Source organism: Athene noctua, chromosome 1 (genome assembly GCF_965140245.1).
Source record: "Athene noctua chromosome 1, bAthNoc1.hap1.1, whole genome shotgun sequence".
NCBI classification, from domain to species: Eukaryota; Metazoa; Chordata; class Aves; order Strigiformes; family Strigidae; genus Athene; species Athene noctua.
The window spans coordinates 260,854,036-260,873,815 of record NC_134037.1 but is presented as its reverse complement, the minus strand read 5'-3'; the positions used below and the strand labels follow the sequence as shown (position 1 = coordinate 260,873,815).

The 19,780-nt window shown below is 45.9% G+C and overlaps 1 protein-coding gene across 1 annotated transcript in view; it reads left to right on the top strand.

Annotated features, from left to right (window-relative positions):
• The window catches only part of USP35 (ubiquitin specific peptidase 35), a 28,481-nt gene extending 9,746 nt beyond the window's left edge, over nucleotides 1-18,735 (top strand). The window contains exons 2-11 of the mRNA XM_074932789.1: nucleotides 1,254-1,947; nucleotides 3,000-3,135; nucleotides 7,526-7,655; nucleotides 9,054-9,155; nucleotides 12,070-12,228; nucleotides 12,657-12,850; nucleotides 12,967-13,060; nucleotides 14,613-14,719; nucleotides 15,292-16,507; nucleotides 17,184-18,735. Coding sequence (XP_074788890.1) covers nucleotides 1,266-1,947; nucleotides 3,000-3,135; nucleotides 7,526-7,655; nucleotides 9,054-9,155; nucleotides 12,070-12,228; nucleotides 12,657-12,850; nucleotides 12,967-13,060; nucleotides 14,613-14,719; nucleotides 15,292-16,507; nucleotides 17,184-17,354 — 2,991 coding nt within the window. The 5' untranslated portion in view covers nucleotides 1,254-1,265 and the 3' untranslated portion in view covers nucleotides 17,355-18,735. The remainder of the gene's footprint in view (nucleotides 1-1,253; nucleotides 1,948-2,999; nucleotides 3,136-7,525; nucleotides 7,656-9,053; nucleotides 9,156-12,069; nucleotides 12,229-12,656; nucleotides 12,851-12,966; nucleotides 13,061-14,612; nucleotides 14,720-15,291; nucleotides 16,508-17,183) is intronic.
• The last annotated feature ends 1,045 nt before the right edge of the window (nucleotides 18,736-19,780 follow it).

Genomic DNA, 19,780 nt, shown 5'->3' with positions numbered 1-19,780 from the left:
CATGCCACCTGTGCATAGATTTTTCATTAGTATAACACTACCCACTTGAAAAGCTTCAAATACTTTCCAAGTGCTAATGAGGGAAGTTTCAACCAACCCCACTAGGAACTGCTGCGTGTTGTCCTCGTTTCACAGAGTAGGAAACTGAAGAACAGAAAGGTGGTGATTATTCATCCACATAAGCGTGGATGGATCTGTCCTGCCTTGGTCCCTCATTTAGGTAATGAAGATGATATGTACCTTCCTTCTCCCTCTCCCATTGATCGTTTCAGGCTACAGGCAGGAAGGGATGTTCTCCAACGGCATGGGGGGCACCGGCCGTGGCTGAGCCTTTATATAGTCCCTGTAATATGCTTTAAGAAACCCTGGCTGTTTAATTTCATCATTCTGTAGTGGGGTTCCTTGTGCAGTAGTGCATCCAACACCTGGTTATAAATGTTGTTGTGAGCTCTTCCAGGGAGATCCTTAGGATTTTTTAAAGCACTCTCTCTTCTAATGCTTTTTTTTTGCTGGTGAATTCGGGCTGTGATGAATGGGAAACTGCCTGAATCTGCAGTTTTTCTCCCTCCTCACTTTGGTCCCGCATGCAAATGCGGCAGGTCCCTGGGGAGCAGCCAAGACTGCACCACTCAGCCAGAGTGGCTGGCAGCACGGCGTAAATGTCAAGTGTACACCCCTGCTATTGCACAGAGAGGCTGCAATCCCATCTCTGCTTCCCAGGCCTTTTCTGTCCTTCCCTGAACGTGAAGACAATCATTGGGAGCATCTTTGTTTCTTGAGGATACCTAAGCCAGCAGACACCAGTGGAAGACCTTGGGTCCCCTAATTCCCCACTCAGCCCCTCTGTGGGTCTGGGGAAGGCTGTCTCCAGTGGGGATTGGATTTTGTGAAACGTGGGGCACCATCTTGAGTTGCTGAACCCATTTAGGAAAGGGAGCTCATCTATCTCTAGGGTCAAGTGTAAGATTCCGGATGGTTGTTTACAAGACAAAAATGCTCAAATGTGTGATTAGTCTGAAGAAGTTCTGTGGTTTTGTGCATTAATTCAGTCTGGGGGATTTAGTGTCAGTCAAACATCACCAGAGTGGAAACTTTTCTGAATGCCACCATGAAAAGGGCACAAGAATCATTATCTTCATGGTCCCAGACAGCTCTCAAGCTCTGCTTCTTTGACCTCCCTTGCCAGCCTGGGCTTGAAAGCTCAGCAGACCCTGCTTGAACTAATCTTCTGCTCTGTTCCTCTCTTTCAGCAGCTGGGAGCAGAGATGGATAAGATACTGGAAGCCGTGGTAATGTCCTCCTACCCAAACAATGTGAAACAAGGGCTTGTGAGGCGCGTCATTGAGGCAGCGAAGCAGCCCATGGACAGCGAGCAATGCTGGTCCATGCTGGAGCTCTCTACCAAGCTTTATCTCACGGGGGACACCAAGTATAAAAGAGAGATTGGGAAAGAGGTTTTGGAGGTCTACGGCCACTACCACCCGGAGGAATTTGAGGAGTTCTTCAATGTCCGCTTCCTGCTGAGTCTCCTCCAGGAAGGCTATGGACCTCTGGGGAAGAGGAGCCATTATGTACTTGATTATATCCAGCTAGGACTGCAGTTCATCTTGGAAAGCCCATCAGCAAACAGCATCTTCAGCTTACTGAGGATTGAGGTGCTCCGGAAAGTCTGCGAGAGGCCCAGCCCCAAGCAGTGTGCGAAGATCAGCAAACTCTTAACCCAGCATCCTCAGTGCATTCCCACAGGCAAACATCAGGTCCTGTTTTGTCAGCAGCTGATCCGGTGCATCGGACAGTTCCAGTGTGTCTCCGAGGGGGAAGAGGACATCATGGAGTTTTTGGAGCAGGTGAACAAAGTGAGTGGTCTGCTGCAGAGGATCTGGAGGACTCAGACCTCAGCCATCCTGCCGTCTTTGAAGGAGCTGTTCACCATCATTTCTTCAACAGGTAATTAAGGGAAAAAAAAAAAAAAAAAAAAAGCTGGGAATGTAAATGCCAGTTCTGATGAAGTCAAATTTGATTAGTTTGACATCTTGCATGGTTCTCATCCACTCCAGAAATGCAGCCACAGAGGAAATATAATAATCAAACCGCCCTAAAAGTTACCCAGGGCTTTAAGCTAGGAAAACAATATCCCCTTAAAGCACACAGAGTCTGTAAACAGGAGTTGTTAACTGGATTGAAATATTTTCAGCACAAGTTCACGTGTTCAGTTCTTTCCACCGTCCGCTGGGCTTAATGGGAAACACCTCATCTGCAGCTGGTTAGAGTGGGACTTGAAAGCTTTTAGAAATATTACTCTCTTATGGCTGGCTTGTTGGGATGCCACAGCCTGCTCCTTATCAGAAACTAGGGACAAAGCTAAGGAGTTCTCTCACCAGTCTAGAGGTAGGAAGTCTTAGTACCTCTGTAGAGGGTATTTGTATCTTCAGGTGGGACAGAAGATATTTATCCAACTTCTGGGGCCTTTAGGTTATTGCAGAGGATCTCAAAAGGTTTTTGGAGGTACCAGTGCCATGAAAGGCTGGGCTCTCTGCTGGCATGTGAGCTTCTTCCCAGCTATTCCGAAGCCCATGAGGAGATGGGTTTTTCAGTGCCCTCTGTATGAAAGCCCCATCCTTTGGAAGGTTCTCCATGCAGGTGCATCCCCATTTGCAGTCCTTAGTATAAAGAAAGCAAGCAGAGGAAATCTGGACCCAGGGTTGGCCCAAGAACGTTCTTGTGCCTGTGTTCTCTTCCTCCCTTCGGGCTGTGTATGGTTTCATGCAATAGCCCATCTGCTATGACCCAACCTCATTATATGTTATGCTGGGATTTGGGGAATTGTCTTCCCAGCACAGCTAGGTGTGGACTCCACGTTGCTGATTTACACCAGCTGACTATCTGCTCCATTTACGTAGGCAGAAACGATTTGCTTTTAGAGACGAGAAATGACTTCATGTACCTGATTTTCGTGGTGACTAACATCTTCATTGCTGGCGCTCATCCATATCTTGCAGAGGAGCAGGAAGCACCATCCAACGCCTTGGCCAGTGTGGTCCAGTTTGTCCCTCTGGAGCTCATGGATGGCGTCATAAGAAACCTAACCAACGATGACAGCATCACTGATGTGCAGATGATGACGGCCATTGGCAGGTAGGAGAAGCTGTGTTAGTGAAAGTCAGTCTCAGTTTGGAGGAAAACCTGCCCCAAAGCTGCACTCAGTTCCTTTGCATGGTTTTATCCCAGTCGGCTGGGGCTGTCTAGTGAGGAATGTGTGGGGAATAAAAGGAATTTTTTGATCCTTCCTTTCAGCCCTGGGGGCCTAGAGAAATTGAATAAAGACTTTTTATTAATTAATTTTAAATATTATTATTATTATTGTTGTTATTATTTAGTTGATATTTTTTTTCTTAGAAATAAGTAGTGTTACGGGATGCCCAACATAAGATACCTTGAAGAGTTCTGATTTTTTTCCAGAAGCTGTTGAGGGCCTTTTCTTCACAAAAATCTCCTTTACAGAATTTCATGTTGATGTCCTTCTCACTTTAGAAGGACATCATCCTACATCACCAATCACAGCTACAAATCTTGGAGAGGGAGCTATGCTCAACTTTTTCAATGATCCCTCCTTGACCTTTCTCAGATGAATGTGGTGCTGCTGGTCTGGATCTTGGTGCTGTACAATGTTTATCCCTGCCCTCCGTGCAGGCAGGGTCAATGGAGACCTTGCCAGAGCGTGATGAAGAGGAGTGGGTGAAATACTACCTGACTTGCTAGACCTGGTCTTTGCAGAGCCAGTGCCCTCTTTGGCATCACCAGACCTTCCTTGCATACTTGTGTCCAAGTCCTACAGCTCTTCTGTGCTCCAGTGCCTTGCTCCACTCTTGCTTAGGGGTATCTTCAGCCCATGCTGGCCTTAGAAGTTTTCATTTAAATGGGTGATGTTCACATGCAGTAGTAGCACATGCACTTAACCCAAGGGAGCTGCTGTGACTTGATCTCACTGGAAACATTTCTTTTCTTATTATTACAGGATTTATGTGTCCCCCAATAAAGTCACATAACAGAAACACACATTATTCCTGATGGGAACTTCATGCATGCAGAAAGGGGTTGCTTCTTTTTGACTTGCTGGTGAAAGTCATGCTCTTCCCAGAGTTCAGAGCAACCCAAGACAAAAGGGTTAAATTTCAAGTTGAGTTCTTAACCATCTTCTCCATCTTTTTCTCCTTCTGGGAACCTGCTGCTGCAAGCTCCAGGAGATAAATCCTCTAAAGAGCACCAGTGTCTAAATATAGAGGTTGCAAAATCAATTGCATCATTCCTTAAAACATTCTTTGTCACGCAGAAGGATGAGTAAATGATTACTCAGAATTAGCCAAACATTAAGCAGAGCCTGCAAAATGTAATTAAGATCACTTAGGAGAAATGCGGAAGTTTTGACAGCGTGTTTACAGCAGATGGGTGCCCCAGAAAACTTCATGACCGTTGGCCTTTTCATGAGTGTGTGTTCCGTGCCTAGAAAAATCAGAGAAAAATGTACGAGTTGAAAGGATCTTTCAGCTTAGGATCCCTGACAAACTGGTCACATACAGAAGTCTCTTTCTCCAAAGTCTGGGTTTGGGAGTTATTAGCAGGGGAATAAACTGGACATGGGGTGAAACTTCTGATCAAATGTTTAAAGAACAAATATTGGGTTAAAAAAAAAAAAAAAAAAGCAAGCCTGGCACCTGCTGGTATAAGTGTACATCACAGTATCTTTTAGAGAGTTTCTTTTAGAGTTTGCCTGTCTTCAGATAAAGTCTATTACTAATGTGCATCCATGACTTCAGAAGTACTCACTGATTTGTTTTTTAATTTTTTTTTTTTCCCCCTTGGGGTTATATCTGTGTCAAAGAGCCCAGGTCTGGATGAAGAAGGCATCTGCTGTCACACAGCGATGCAGGCACTTGCTACTTGCTCTGGAAATCAGGATCTGAGCTTTTAAAAGTATATCATACCAAACCAATGGCTCCTTTGGAAAATTAGGGCCCTGGCTTCCAAAACATTTGTGAATCTTGCAATGTGGAAAGTGCAATGTGAATTTAAAATGCGATTTCTTCCTACTGTAGCACTGCAAGCAGGCAGAAGTCAGGACTGAAACCGAGCCACTAAATAGCTTAAATTGGACAAGGTTATTTTATGCTTCTGTAAAAGGAGATGGGGTGAAGAGGGACCTTTAGATCTCTGGATCCATCTCCCTGCTTTATAGGCACTGACGTTACAGACCCCTTTCATGAACGTTCAGCTACACTCCTCAAAGCAGGAAGGGGTTTTGCTCTCATTGTTCTTTCATAGCTGTTCCATCATTGGGTTGCTTTAAGCCAGCCTATATGTGTTTCTGGCCATCTTATAGATCATTTGATCTTATGCCAACATAAATAGCTGAAATGTCTCTCATTTCCCTTCCTGGTCTTTGTTCTTTCAATGTATGCAGGCAGAGCAGTCCCTTCCCGTCTCTGCTTTCCCATGGCTGTGCTAAACAAGCCAGGTTATTTTAAGGGTTTTTTTTTGCAGGAAATGTTCTTCATTTCCCTGACCACCTTAACAGGCTTTCTCAACACCTGCTCCCACTTCAGTTCATTGGTCTTGGACATGGATGGTGACATTTGTGCACCATGTCTGGGGTGCAGTTCATCATGGCCTTAGACAACAGCTTGGGAGGTCATTGTTTTGCCATAGAAAAACACGTTTTCTTCTGCACCACAAGTATGGTGCTGGTCTTTTCCATGGCTCCTGTTACACTGGGAACTCATAGTCACCTGATGTCTGGCTGATCGTCTTCAAAGACAAGTTACTGTCACATAGCATCCATTTCTTGTGCCTTGCATGCGTTTTGAATCAATAGATTTCCTCCCGGTTCTACATTTCTAATCCTCAGGGTCTTCCTCGTGATACCTTGATCCTCATCTAGTGTTGGTGATGCCTCCCAGCTTTGCATCATCGCAGATTTCACAGCCATGTTCAGGATGTTTATGCTGACATCATTAGAACCTGAAGAACATTGCCTGTAGCCTCCTTTCAGACAGCCAGTCAGACATGATATGCTTCTGACCTTTGACTAGAAAGTCATGTATCCTGACAAACCTGACTTTGGCACCTATGGTAACCCCCTGTGGCATGCTATCCCTTTTTCCCAGTCGTCCTCTCGTTGTCTGTCATCATTATAGGAACTGTCTTCCTATTCTTCCCACATAAAGCACCGTGTCAAAGTTAATAGAGTCATTAAAATTCACCAGAGTTGAATTTTACACAGTGGAAGTCACCGATTCTTGTTGTTTGGAGTTCATGAGTTCTTCACGTTTCACTTTCATATCAGCTGTCGCTTTTGTTTCCATTCTCAAATCTTTTACCTGCCTCCTCTTTCTCACCCTGATCAATTCCTTCGTCTTGCTGAAAATGAAGGCAGGGGATGTGTTTAGTTTGGAAGTCACATCTACAGTCCATATCATATCTTTAATCGCCATCACATCCTCCGTACACAGGGTTTTCATGGCTTTCCTTATTCTCTTCTGATGCAAATGTCTGTGGAAGCTTTTCTGTTATTTGCTTAATTATCCAGCTTGTCTTGACTTTTGGTATTTCTCAATATATTTTGCTCTTCAAGCTTTCTTTACTGGCCAGCATTTTATTTTTCAAGTTCCTTGCAGACTTGGCTTATTTCTGCTCTTTGCCTTGTCATGGTTAGTTATCTGTGTTCCCTTCATATCTTTTGCACAAGATGCAGGCAAGAGGGACTGATTAGGTAAGATAGCTGGGCTGAGGTGGGAGACTGAAGATCCGAGATATCTTCAAATCAGAGTTCGACTCTTGGAGATCCCAAGCCTTCATTACTTCCCATTTTTGTTTAACATTAAATTTAAACAGAAACGGTGTGTCATCACTTAATCTGAGGTTATTTTTTTATGAGCGACTTCTGTAAAGTACTTATTACTTGCAGAAATGTGACAACATGTTGGCTGAGTGGATATAGATGACATTTGTAGCTGTGACATTCAGGAATATCTGACTTCTACTAGGGTTACCAGTATACTTTTTTAAAATGTGTTTCTGGAAATCAGTGATTCCCACACAGAGAATTAAAAGATCTGAATTGGAATGTTTTTTTCCTTACCAATAACAGTGTAGAGATCATACCAGTATCACTTTTTTTCCTAATGATGACAATGCAGAGACCTTGATCAACACCTCATGCAGGTGGTATATAGAGTGCAATACCAATGCTGAAAACTTGAACTCAAATTGACTGAAATTAGTGGAAGAAATCCTTACTTTCTTCTATGGACTTTGGTCTGGTCCTCTGATGAACCACAGCGTGATGATGACATTGGAGTAATTCCACTTCTGTGTTTTGAATAACACGTGAAATGCCTTATGAAGAGCACATCTCTTACTTGGTCATCCCACTGGCTAAAGACAAATCTGGAGGAGGTTTAACCCAGAGCAGAGCTTGGCTTTCACAGTATGTGCATTAAATTGACTTTAAGTTTGTATTTCATTTCAGGATGATCGATTGGGTGTCCTGGCCCCTGGGAAAGAACATAGACAAGTGGATCATTGCTCTGCTGAAGGGTTTGGCCGCAGTGAAAAAGTTCAGCATCTTGATTGAAGTTACCCTTTCGAAAATTGAAAAGGTCAGTGGGCTCTTTTAAACATGAATGTGAGCAACAGACTTCTCCTTTCACCTGAGATATCTTCTTGCCTTTCAACTGAATGAGGACAAGATGTGGCTTGAGATATACAGAAAAATGTATGCTGTTCCAAGGGGTGTTGAAGGGACCGTTGTGTCCCCTGCACCCTCTGCGAATGCTGTGTATGGGGTTGATACTGGTTTTGCAACTAGGGATGATGTTCCCCAGAGCAACCTGCTGTCCTTTATGTCTTGGTATGCAGAGGTACTGATATCTTAAAGGTTATGGAAGGAAAGAAGTCAAGGATTTTCAGGCCACACACTTTCCCTCCCAAACTGTGGAGCTCTTGAAAAACCTGCCTTTGGGGATGTGACTCCTTCGACTGTGCCTGGATCAGTGCTGGCTGGCACAGGCAAAATATACACCAGTGAGCGTATTAACAGTCCACACAGTCATGGGCCAGTTTTAAAGCCCATGCCCTGGCCTTAGTTCATTTACTAGCAGAGATAAAGCCCCCGCTGCCATTGCCATCACCTGCTATGGCACTGAGTCCTTGTCACTCTCTGTAAACCACATGACCAAGTGCTGAAATTGGTCACCACTTCAGAAACATATTCCATGCTGTGGTTCTGCTGTTCCCTCCTTTGTGTAATGGGGATAACATCTGGCTGAGCCCCCAGTGGAAGTCACTGTAGAAGTTACCAAGACCATAATTACTGGTATTGGAACATTATCAGTAACTGCATTTATCACTGTGATCCCCCATGTGTGTTGAGCAGTGGGAGAGTAGCCAAGCATCTCTGGCTTTCTTTTATCTTTCCTTTCATTGTTAAATGCATAGGAAAGGGACACAGCCCTTAAAATAACAAGCAATTTTTGAAAACTCTCAGATGTTCTGAAAGGGGTAGAGGGCATTGTCAGCTTACACCATTTTCTGTAAAGTAGGGTAAATCTTATTACTTAGCATTTGAAAAAGGCCTTTGCTTTCTGTCTCTTTTCCTGAAAGGTTAGTGGTAAACTTCCAAATACCACAATAAAACAGAAGAGGCATATTTTGGAAAATCTAGCATCCCTCTGTGCTTGCACGACCTTGTCCATCAGGAGGTAGGGAGAGGCAGCGGTGCTGCAGAGATCCACAGCTCGCTGTGCCACACACTGCACAAGGCTGAAAGAGTGAGGATAACCCACACGGTATTTTTAGGATGCCCTGAAGTCATGCTCTGGACAGGAGATGAGTCTGGAGACCTGGCTGCAGGCTGCTTGATTCGACATCCAGTGTGGAGTAGGAACAGACCAGCAGCCGTGGTAGAGACCCAGTGCCTCTTGTTCCTGCCAGCCCCTTCTCCTGTGTGTTGTGGTGCCATCCTGCCTTCTCATTTGCCTTTTTTAATCCCCCACCAGGTCTTCTCCAAGTTGCTGTACCCCATCGTGAGAGAGGGTGCTTTGTCCGTCTTGCAGTACATGCTGCTGAGCTTCCAGCACTCCCACGAGGCGTTTCACTTGGTGAGGCTGCGTCTGGCACTTGGATGAGGGCATTGCCCTGAGCGTAACCATGCCATGGGGCAATGGGGTGGGAGGGAACCTGAGGTGCTGAGATATTGGAGAATATTTCCCTCATCTCCTTGATTTCACCGAGTGATATAAAGCCAACCCTGTTCATCCACTCGCAGCCTGCCCTGACAGCTGCAGGTAGCCACTGGTAGCCACTGGTAGCCTCTCCCGCAACCCAAACAGCTTTTTGGGCACCGTGGAGCAGGTGCTCAGATGTGGAGGCAAGTCCTGAGCCTAAAAGGAGTTGGTTGCCACAGACAGAGCAACCACCCTGTAGCAACCAGAGAGCAAGATGTGTGGGAGAAGTGAGGCTTTGCTTTCTCCTCTGATGTTTCCTTCCATTTCTCTTGAGGCTTACCAGCCAGATGGCTTATCTCCAGGGGTAAATCAGTATAAAATTGGTAGGGGCTTGGCCCTTCTAAATTTGAAATGTGTAGAATGCGTGCATGCTCCACTTTTTTTCCTGCAGAGTTCTACCAGCTGGAGAAATGATCTCTATGGGCAAGTGCATCCCCATGGTCGTCTCTCAACTTCAAAGCCCACCAGCCAAGGATGTAGCTAGTGCAGATAAATTGGAAGGCCTGTCAAGCCACACTGAGGGTCTCATCAGAAGTGGCTGTAGTGCTCTTGCAGTCATTTTAACCTGGTGTTTGCCAGCTCTGCAGGTGGAAGTGGAGGTTCCCCTCTTCCCTGCTCTCGCTTAGAGACCACTTTCTTCTCCCAGTCACTCTCCCTTGTGCTGAGCCATTTGTACAGCCCTGTGCTGAACTGTTTTGGAGAAGGTGAGACCTAACCTAGCAGAAAATCCTGATGGTCAGTATTGCCCAGCTTGGTCTGGGTCTAGGCCAACCACAAACCTGCACTATTGCATTTCCCTGGAGAAGGAAAGGGGAGGGGGTGGCGGGGTGGCCTGGGGCAGGAAGGTGAGCAGGGCTACACTGACCCAGCCTGGCTTAGGATGTAGTTTCATGGGCAGGTTTAGAAGGTACGGCCCCATATTTGTTCCCATCCTTTCAGCTGAGGTGTGGTAGATGTTGCCACTCTGGCTTTGGGGTGTGTTAGGTGAAGCCTTTGCATTGAGAGCATCTCAGAGGGCTCAGGCAGTGGAGGACAGGGAATATATTCTTAAACAGCCTTTACTGTTTCCTAAGCCTGTGCCTGACTGTCTGTTGGACTCAGTGGGCCCCATCCCACGTGTAACTTCAAATTGCCACCAACATGTGGCACCCATTACCATTTCTTGAAGTGATGGGTCATCTTTCAAAACATAGCACAGCATCAGTGCAATCAGACTTGAAGGCTGGATCAGGACACTTCCAGTTCGTGCATTCTCCACTGTTAAAAGCAAACCACATTTTTAGCAGCATTTGAATCTCCTCGTTTCATTTCTATAGTGATATTTTATATTTTATTTTGCTGTTGACACTAAGGCACAGCTCTTGCTTCTTGCTGGTGTTGCCTCTGGAATGCTGTAATTAAAAGGCAAGGCTGAAGGCAAAGTGATCCAACTGATAAAAGCAGTAATGGAAAATTACTCCTATTAATGTTTGATTTTATACTTTTTCGTTAAAGCCCTTGCATTTGGCTTTTCACCTAAAGTTCACAGAATAAACAGATAAGGCTGGAAAAAAGCAAAGCTAGCCAACATTTTCTACAGATGTTTTTTTTTTCATTCCTCAGCTGGAGATGCTTTAAATGAGCCTGAATTTCTTGAGAAACTCTTTGGTTTCTAAAAATAGGCTCATTCCAATGGATTGTCTTCAGTTGGGTGTCCAAATTTTGAAACACTCCAAAAGCTGTTGGTTGCTCTTGGCTTGAAGTTTCCATCTGCAGCCCAGCAAGCATAAAATTCCTCCCCGATTTTTAAAACACAGGGCACAAATCTATCTTGCTGCCTTTTTTTTTTTTTTTTTTTTTTTTTGTGTTTGCCCTGGCACTTTGGAAGGGTTTTGAGAATTGGTCCCATCACAGCTTGGCAAAATATTGATGTATAAAATGGTACTGGGATTCATTTGCTTCCCCAACAAAACTTTCCTGTTGGAAAGGAAATAGTTAAAATCTCCAACATTTTGAGGAGAAAAAAAGAGAGACACAAGAGAGGATGATGAAGGGAGGAAGAGACGACCAGGAAATGGCTGGAGTGGGGATCCTGAGACTTTACTCCAGGATTGTTCTGGGGTAAAAATAACATAAAATATAAGTATGAAAAAGGTTGCATAAGTGCCCAGGGTCACTCTAGCACATCTACAGGGTTGGAAATAGGTTATTAATTCTCTGTGCAGCTGCGGGGTCAGCAGAGGGTGCCCGTGAGCAATGTATCATTTACGTTTGCGTCTGCCTGTTCATTTTAAAATTTTCTAGACGAAAGCAAAATAACAAATGTGCTGTTTATGTGCCTGTCGCCACCCATCCAACCATGCCAATTCCAGTTTAGTTTGTACAGTATCAAATAAAATATAGCACGCCAGGCAACACTTCTTCTAGGCTAACTCAGCTACCTTGTAGGTTTGAATCCCTGCACTTGGCAGTCGGCATATAACGCTCCCTTCCACCATGGGTGTATGATTTAGTAGATATTGATCTGCACGAAGAACTGTAATCTCAGCACAGCAAAGCAGCAGCACAAACCTGCAGGTGTCACGCAACATGAAAACCCTCTAAGGTCTATAGCATTTACACTACTGAAGTCAACAGAAGAGTTGCTGTTGAGTTCATAGGGTGAAAGATAAAGTCCAAAATGGGAGTGAAGTCCACTCCTGTTGACTGTCCTTTCTGTCTGGGGGTGAATTTCATTCCTTTGCATGTGTGTTAAAGCTCTGTGGGTAACTTCAAGCCACTTTTGATGTAGTGAATTTTCTTTTTCCAGCTGCTCCCTCACATCCCCAAGCTGGTGGCCTCTCTGAAGAAGGAGGACTCTAACTCTGCCACCAGCTCTCTGGAGCAGCTGGCTGAGCTCATCCACTGCATGTTCTTCCGCTTCTCAGGATTTCCAGATCTCTACGAACCAGTCCTAGAAGCAGTTAAAGTAAGACCCGCACCTCTTGGTCATTTTGCTGTTTTCCATATGGAAATGGCATCTTAGTTTGCAGCCTAGTACAGAGGGACTGTCCTACTGGTAGGAATGTCCTAACCTCAGCACCTCAGGTTGTGGTAGAAGAAAGGGTTTAAAATTCCAAGTTTGGGCCCTGCATAGGCAAGTTGAGGGAAGATACTTCTCTTATGGTGAGCTTGCAGTAGTCCTGATCATGCCTGTAGGTTTTAGCTATAACTTTAATCTTGAATAACTCTAAAGGACTAACACTAGCAGCTAAACATTTCCTTTCATGGATACATGTTCATGCGCAGAGCAGGGGAAATGAGTTACTTGAACACCTCTAGCAGAGGAGTTGCAGTTGCCTGTTACTAATTCTTCCCATGGAAGGATAACTCATAACACAGATCTCTCTTTCCAAGGCTCTTCCTATTCCAAATGAAGATCGGATTAAACATCTCTTGGGACAAAATGCTTGGACCTCCCAGAAGAATGAGCTGGCTTGCTTCTACCCACGCCTGGCATCCAAGTCTGAGACGGGAAAGATAGGGTTAATTAACTTGGGAAACACCTGCTACATGAACAGCATCATACAGTCTCTCTTCATGGCTTCGGAGTGAGTTTTTGCTCCCTTTCTCAGGACTGCTTCAGGGGTTGCTTATCGCACTGGCATTGCACATCCCACACCGATTTTCCATCTTAGCCGTTTGCATCTCTGCTTTTCTTTTGCAGCTTTCGGCGTTCAGTGTTGAATTTAACCGAGGGCAACTCCCAGCCCCTGATGACAAAGCTCCAGTGGCTCTTTGCATTTTTGGAGCACAGTCAGGTAATTATTTCATGTTCTAGTTATTTGTTTGGACTGTCGGCTGCGGAAAGGCTCGTCTCCAAGTTGCTTCCTGCCGACTCCAATGGGCTGATAAGGAGCTGTGGATCTTGGTGGATTTTTATAATGGGACAGATTTTGTTTATATGAAAGAGGCTAATTTTGGGGGTGGAGGAGGCAAGCTCCTATCATCCGTGAAAGCGAGCTGTGTTCACACTGGGCTGCCCCTCTTCAGCCTGTGGTCTTCCTGGATTGGGCTGATGTAATAATTAATAGTTTGGACAATAAAGTCCATTTGGTAATAGTTTACATATGTGGCCAGCTGAAAAGCCTGTTGGTATAAAGCAGAGGGTTTTGTTTCTTGCTATGCAGCAAGGAAGACGACTGCAGCAGCTCGCTTGTCACCTTGCTTCACAGCAAAGCACAAGGAATTGATGAAAATTGCCTTAAAAGTTGTTTTGTTAAAAGACTAATAAAAAATCCCCAAAACCTTAGATTCCAGATGCTTTGAGTTCTATGTATGCAAGGGAAAGTAAAATAAAAATAACACCCTTAAACAAATTAATTATTAACGCTTTCTTGACAAACATGAAATTTAATATGAGTGACTTCTGGAGATACAGCTAGGTCATATCTAGCTCCTCTCTTGAAAATATATATTTCCGTCCCTAGAAAGACATGATTTTGAAAGTCCGGTGGATTTTCCCTTGTTGTGAAACCAGTCATCTGGCCTTCTCTGTTTTACAAGCCTTGACTGACAGGGCTGGCTTGTTGCACTGTTAGAGATGACTTTTGGGGTTAAAATATAGACAACCTGTTAAATTTAAGGTTTGATCATAGAAAAGTCTAGGTTTTGGATGGCAGGTTACGGTGTCTGTGACCTGTGATGAGCAAGTACAGAAGCGTATTTGCTTGTTGTGTAGTTTATGGTTAATAGTTTCCTGATAATTTCCCAATAGCCTTCTAGTTATTTTTCTTCTTCAGGCTGTTCTTAAAGTCACTTCTTTGCTGAAGATGGGTCTTTTCCCATGTTAATTAGACAGCAGCTTCCTAACAGTAGTGATTACATTATCTGGTAATACAGATTACCTGCCTGCAGTGATCAGAACGACAGGTGGAAGTTTAGTGGATTTTTTGCTTTGTTTTTTTTTTTTTTTAAGAAGAGATTTGGTGAGAGAGGTCTTGATCAAAATAAATGGAGCATCAAATTAAATTCGTATTGAATTAAATAGAAGTCTCTGGGTCAGGCCAATAAACCATTTTAAAATTTAAGGAAGAAATAAACACATGGATATTTTATAGAAGTATATGTAAAATAATGGCTGAAATTCATCCTTACAGTCCTGGCTTGCAGCAGACCAAGAAAATCTTCCCATGCACTGAGATTAACCCTTGTAGGGGGAAAAAGGGGGGACCTTATCAGGCACACAAGTGCACCCTGCTCCTAGTGAAGCAACTGGGAAAACCCTCCTCTTCCCTCTCCACCTCCCTGTGTGAAATGAGAACCAGATCCCCCCGGTTAAAGGCACTTCTCCTTCTTCTGTGTTGCTGCCAGCGACCTGCCATCTCACCCGAGAGTTTCCTCTCTGCCTCCTGGCCACCCTGGTTCACTCCCGGCGCCCAGCAGGACTGCTCCGAGTATCTCAAGTACTTGCTCGACCGGTATGTGGCAAACGTTGTGATTTTGGAGCCCAGTGACAACGGCATCCCCTAGACCCGATGAATGTTTAACACTGACCCACGTACTAACGGGGCAAGCAGCTGAGACCTGGAGGAGTTGGGAGAGTGGAGGCTTGGGGTGAAAGATGGTGAGACTGGTCTGGGGCTTCTTGATAAAACCCTGTTTGGGTTGGCTTAGAGGTTAAGATCAGCTTAGTTCAGCTTGAAAATTTCTGCCTTTGCTCGGAAGGCAAAGGGGATTGTACCAAGTTTAGACATTTGCCTGATAAGCCACTCAGCCTCCTCTGTAGAATTCTGATTTTTGCCTTTCTCTTACCTAGAAATCCCAAATATCTGGTGTCCCAGCAATCCCTCTAGAAATGGCACATGGAGACCTCAGGTTCCCAAATCCTGCCCAACTCCTCCCCACCTTCCTCCCGCAACACCAGACCCTTGGGCACAGGCAGGTTAACCTGGATTAACCCCTTGGAGTGAAGAACAGAAACCCTACTCTAGAAACTACGTCTTGGTGTTATATTGGTGCATAATGCAGCCTTTTTTTTCCCCTGCCAAAGATTACACGAAGAAGAAAAAACTGGAAAAAGGATCTACCAGAAACTCAAGGAATCCAGCTTGATGTCTCAGGCAGTGGAACATCACTACTTAAACAAGACATTGATTGAGAAGATGTTTGGGGGTAAAATGATGACCAAGATCCGCTGCTTGAAGTGTCTGAATGTCTCCTCCCGAGAAGAAGCCTTCACAGACCTGTCCCTGGCTTTTCCCCCACCAGATAGGCATGTGCGTGGGAGCACATCTGTTTTACCAGTGGAAGAAATTGGCCCACAGTTTATTGAGCCTCCTGAAAACCCAAGCCAGTTTACAGGGTCTCCCTGGATCCAGAGGAAGGCTCCCATGGCCGGAGACCTTCCAGCCTCACCGATGCCCGTGGAAACATTGGGCTTCCAGGAGCCAGGAGAAGCAGCACATCCCTTAAGTGGTGATGCTGTTGGAGTGGATACAGCCAAAGACCCTCTCTCAGCTTTTGGGGAGCAGGCATGTGCTCCCAAGGACTCCAGATCCGTTCCAGATTTAATCAACTATTTTCTATCCCCAGAGAGACTGACAGCAGAGAATAAATACCACTGTGAGAAATGCGCGTCCTTGCAGGACGCTGAGAAGGTGGCAGAGCTGACGGAGGGTCCACACTACCTCATCCTCACGCTGCTGCGGTTCTCCTTCGACCCACGGACTATGAAGAGAAAGAAGATCTTGGACAACGTCTCCATCCCTGTGGTGCTCAAGTTGCCTGTCCTTGTTGCCCCGGAGGAAACCGAGGAGGTTTGCCGGCACGGGAAGGACAGGGCTGCCCCGGGAAGTGGCTTCATGTCTGTCCTGTATGACCTCTGCAGTGTGGTGGTGCATTCAGGCATCTCCTCCGAGAGCGGCCACTACTACTGCTACTCCAGGGAGTGCACTGACACTGTCCCCCAGGGGCAGCCCCGGGACAGGGCGCCGAAACTGGCCTCTGACAAGCAGTTGGACTTTGAAATCCAGTGGTACCTCTTCAACGACACCAGGGTTTCCTTTTCCTCCTTCGAATCAGTCAGCAACGTCACCTCTTTCTTCCCCAAGGACACTGCCTACGTCCTCTTCTACAGGCAGCGGCCGGGCAGGCAGAGCTGCCTGCTGCACGAGGCTCTGGCCGAGGCTGGCCGCCTGCACGGTGAACCCTCCCTCCATAAGGACTTGATGGAAGCCATTTCCAAAGATAACATCCTCTACTTGCAGGTAACTCCCGCTGCCGTGCACAGCAGGGTGCGATCCTGCGGCTGCCCGGCTCAGGGGCCACATTCCCACCCATCCGGGCAGCAGCAGGGTCACGTCCTGCAGATAAATCTGTGCGTGTGGATACCCACCCACTCCCCGAAGCTGAACCCCTTTTCCTTTTTAGCACCCAGGTATAAAGAGGTTGCAGTTTTCTGATGAAATCGGGCATTGAGGTTGGCGTGGGACACCTTGTGACTGTGCTCGGGGTTGACTTATTGTTGCCTGCCCTAGGCAGCTCTGCCTGAAATTTTCTCCTAAGTGCCTGGGAAAGATGGGTGAGCTGGGAATACAAACTATAATAGAACAAATGTCATTCAACTGGCAGAGTCCAACGCTTTCCAAACAGCAGTGTCCTGCAGGACATGAGCAGCACCCAGGGGAATTCGAGGGGTCCCTCCTCTCCCAGAGGTGACATGGAAGGGCTGTTTTTTGATCTCTGGAGAGCTGCAACGCTTTGCTGTATCCCTCCCGCCGAGCTCTAATGATGAGCACATGGCTCTCTCGCTCCAGTTTAATTGGGAGGAGGCCACCAGGGGCAACCAAACAGGCTCCTGGCTCCTTGGGGAAGGTGGGAGCATCCCCCTACCCGGGTCATTTATCTGCAGCTTGTGTTATTTCTCCCCCTTTCTTCTCCCAGGAGCAGGAAAAAGAAGCGAGGAACAGAGCTGCCTACATTTCCGCCTTGCCGAAATCCCCTCTGTGGTGGAGAGATTTTGACAGGGACAAGGATGATGACAGCTCGTCAGGGGGCTGCAGCCCGGCGGCGGGTGGGGGTGGATCCGGCTCCTTTCATGGACTTGTCTTCTAGCCAATGGGTTAAAACAGATGGCCAATGTCCACAGGGCCAACCCTAAGCCAGAGGCTCCTCTTCCTCACCCTGATGACAGCGGGCATCCTGGAGGAGGATTTGGGGAACATTTCAATGGAAAAGGACTCAGGGGCTCATTTGGAGGCACCTGGAGGGTCCCACTGCTTCCTATGCACTTGGTCTTCACGCCTTAATATAACTAAGCTAAAGCAGAGATGAGCAGCTGCCGACAGCTCAGAGAAGTGCCCTTTTGCTTCAGCATAGCCGTGTCTTGCCTGCTGTGAACCGTGCCACCAGCCTAGGGAGGGGATGGGGACAGGGACGGGGATGAAGACGGACCCAGTGGGCCTCAGGGATAAAGATGTCCCATGCATGTCCCGTCTGCAGCCCTTCCCATGGCACTGAGTTGATTTTTGGGGGCCCTCTGCTTGGTTGTTGTTTGGGGTTTTTCTTAATGTGGTTTTGAGAACTCGACACACCTCTAAAGACAGAAAAAGGCTGAAAAAGCTGACAAATGCCAAGCAGCCAATGTGATGGCACTGATCTGGTGGGGCAGTGAGCTTGCAAGCCTGCTTGGTCACAGTGAGCAGTGACAGGTTGACCAGAGGGGTTTTATTCAGCATTGCAAAGCACCCAAAAGAGACCGAGGGGCACAAACACCTCCAGCCAAGAGAGACTGACCTGATCCAGTGGAGGTTTTCTGGGCTCCAGCAGAGCCCTGTTGTGTTACTGGTGACCTCTGGGTGCTGTGAGTGTACACAGCAGGCCCAGACACACAGCTGGTTTTTTCAGATGTGTCTTTAGGCCTGAGTTAGCCTCTTCCTGCTGGTGTCATCTCATGGCTTTCGGGGCTGGATCTGCCCTTTAAAACTTGGATTTTCCTTTGGGATACCTTGAACTGAGCAGCAAATGACAGAGCCCCCCTAAACCCACTAGCTGTTTTTTTAAAATGCTGATTTGCAAGGAGAGTAGTCCAACCAGATATATCAACCCAATATAAATACATACTATGTAAGCCAATCTGTTATATAAATCAATAATGGGACAGAGGCTGATTTTGGTGGCAGGAGACCAACCCAAGCCCCGGGCAGCATGTCTACAGGACCACAGCTCCCTGCCGTGTCTCTCCCCAGCCATTGTCCCTGCCTGCTCATTCCTCGCACCTGTAGTAGAGATTTCTCTTGCTCAAGTGGCAGAGACTTGTGCCTTAGGTTCTGGGTGCAGGGCCTAATCCTGACCGTGGTGTATCGGGGTGGGAATATTGTGTTGCTGTGGAGGAAAAATGCAAAGCACAGACATTGCTACAGGTAATGAGAGCAGAAAGTCTGCTAGAGAGGACACTTGGGATCAAATCTCTGGTGTATAGTATCATATTCTTTTCTTGCCTTTCCTATATATAAATAAAGGAAATTAATTCAACGTAGAGGCTTAGTGTCTTATTCAAATACTCATAGCTATTGGGCTGATGGGTCAAAAAAGAAATGGGGAAGCCGATGGGAGATGAGCATCCAACCTCACGGACGTGGGACAACCCTGCAGAGTGGTGGCTTGGAAGAGGGGAGCAGGGAGAAGTGGGATGGGGAGCCCAGCCTTGAGCAGGGTACCCTCCAAAGGCAGATCACACCCCGATTAGTGGGGTTTGGCAGATGAGCGGTGGAGTGTGTTTGTTGTATTTAAGTCTGAAGAAGAAAAAAATATGGACCCCCAAACTGAAGTTATACAAAATGTGCAGTGTTTCTCAGTATTATGAATAGACTTTTATGAACCTCCTGTCCAAAGAGGTTGCTGAAAGCTTTCATGTTGCTGTCGTGCCAGGTCCTTGCTTTGTGCTGGAGTGTCACCTGGAGACATTTTCTGGGCCGCGTGCTGGAAGATGCTTTTGCAGTAAGACTGTCTCTGCCTTGATGAGATCCTAATCTAAATAATCAAGGCAGATAATCAACCCAACATGGAAACGCTCTTCCCTGAGCGTGTTTTTCCCCAAGATTTTCTGAGACAGGCAGAGGCAAACTGCACGCAGTGCTCAGCACAGATGGCAACCTGGATACTTTCAACGGTGTAACGAGGTGGTCTGGTTTAGTCCCTGTTCGTTTCCTATAATTCTTAGCATTGCATTTCCCTTTTGGACTCAGCCCTGAGCCTCTGTTTTCACAGCATTATCTACAGTTGTACCACGATTCTCTTCCCAAAAGAATTACTATATATATGCATATAGATTAAATATGTATTTATATATATAATATACACATTTCTATAATGATCAGATAAATATATGTAAGATGAGTAATATACTAAATACTCAACATAGATTAAATTTTGCATTAATATACTTTATTAATACTATTATTATTATTACTGTGAATATTATTACTAAACCATATGTTATCATATTGTAACTATACTATACTAGTAGTAGTATACTATAA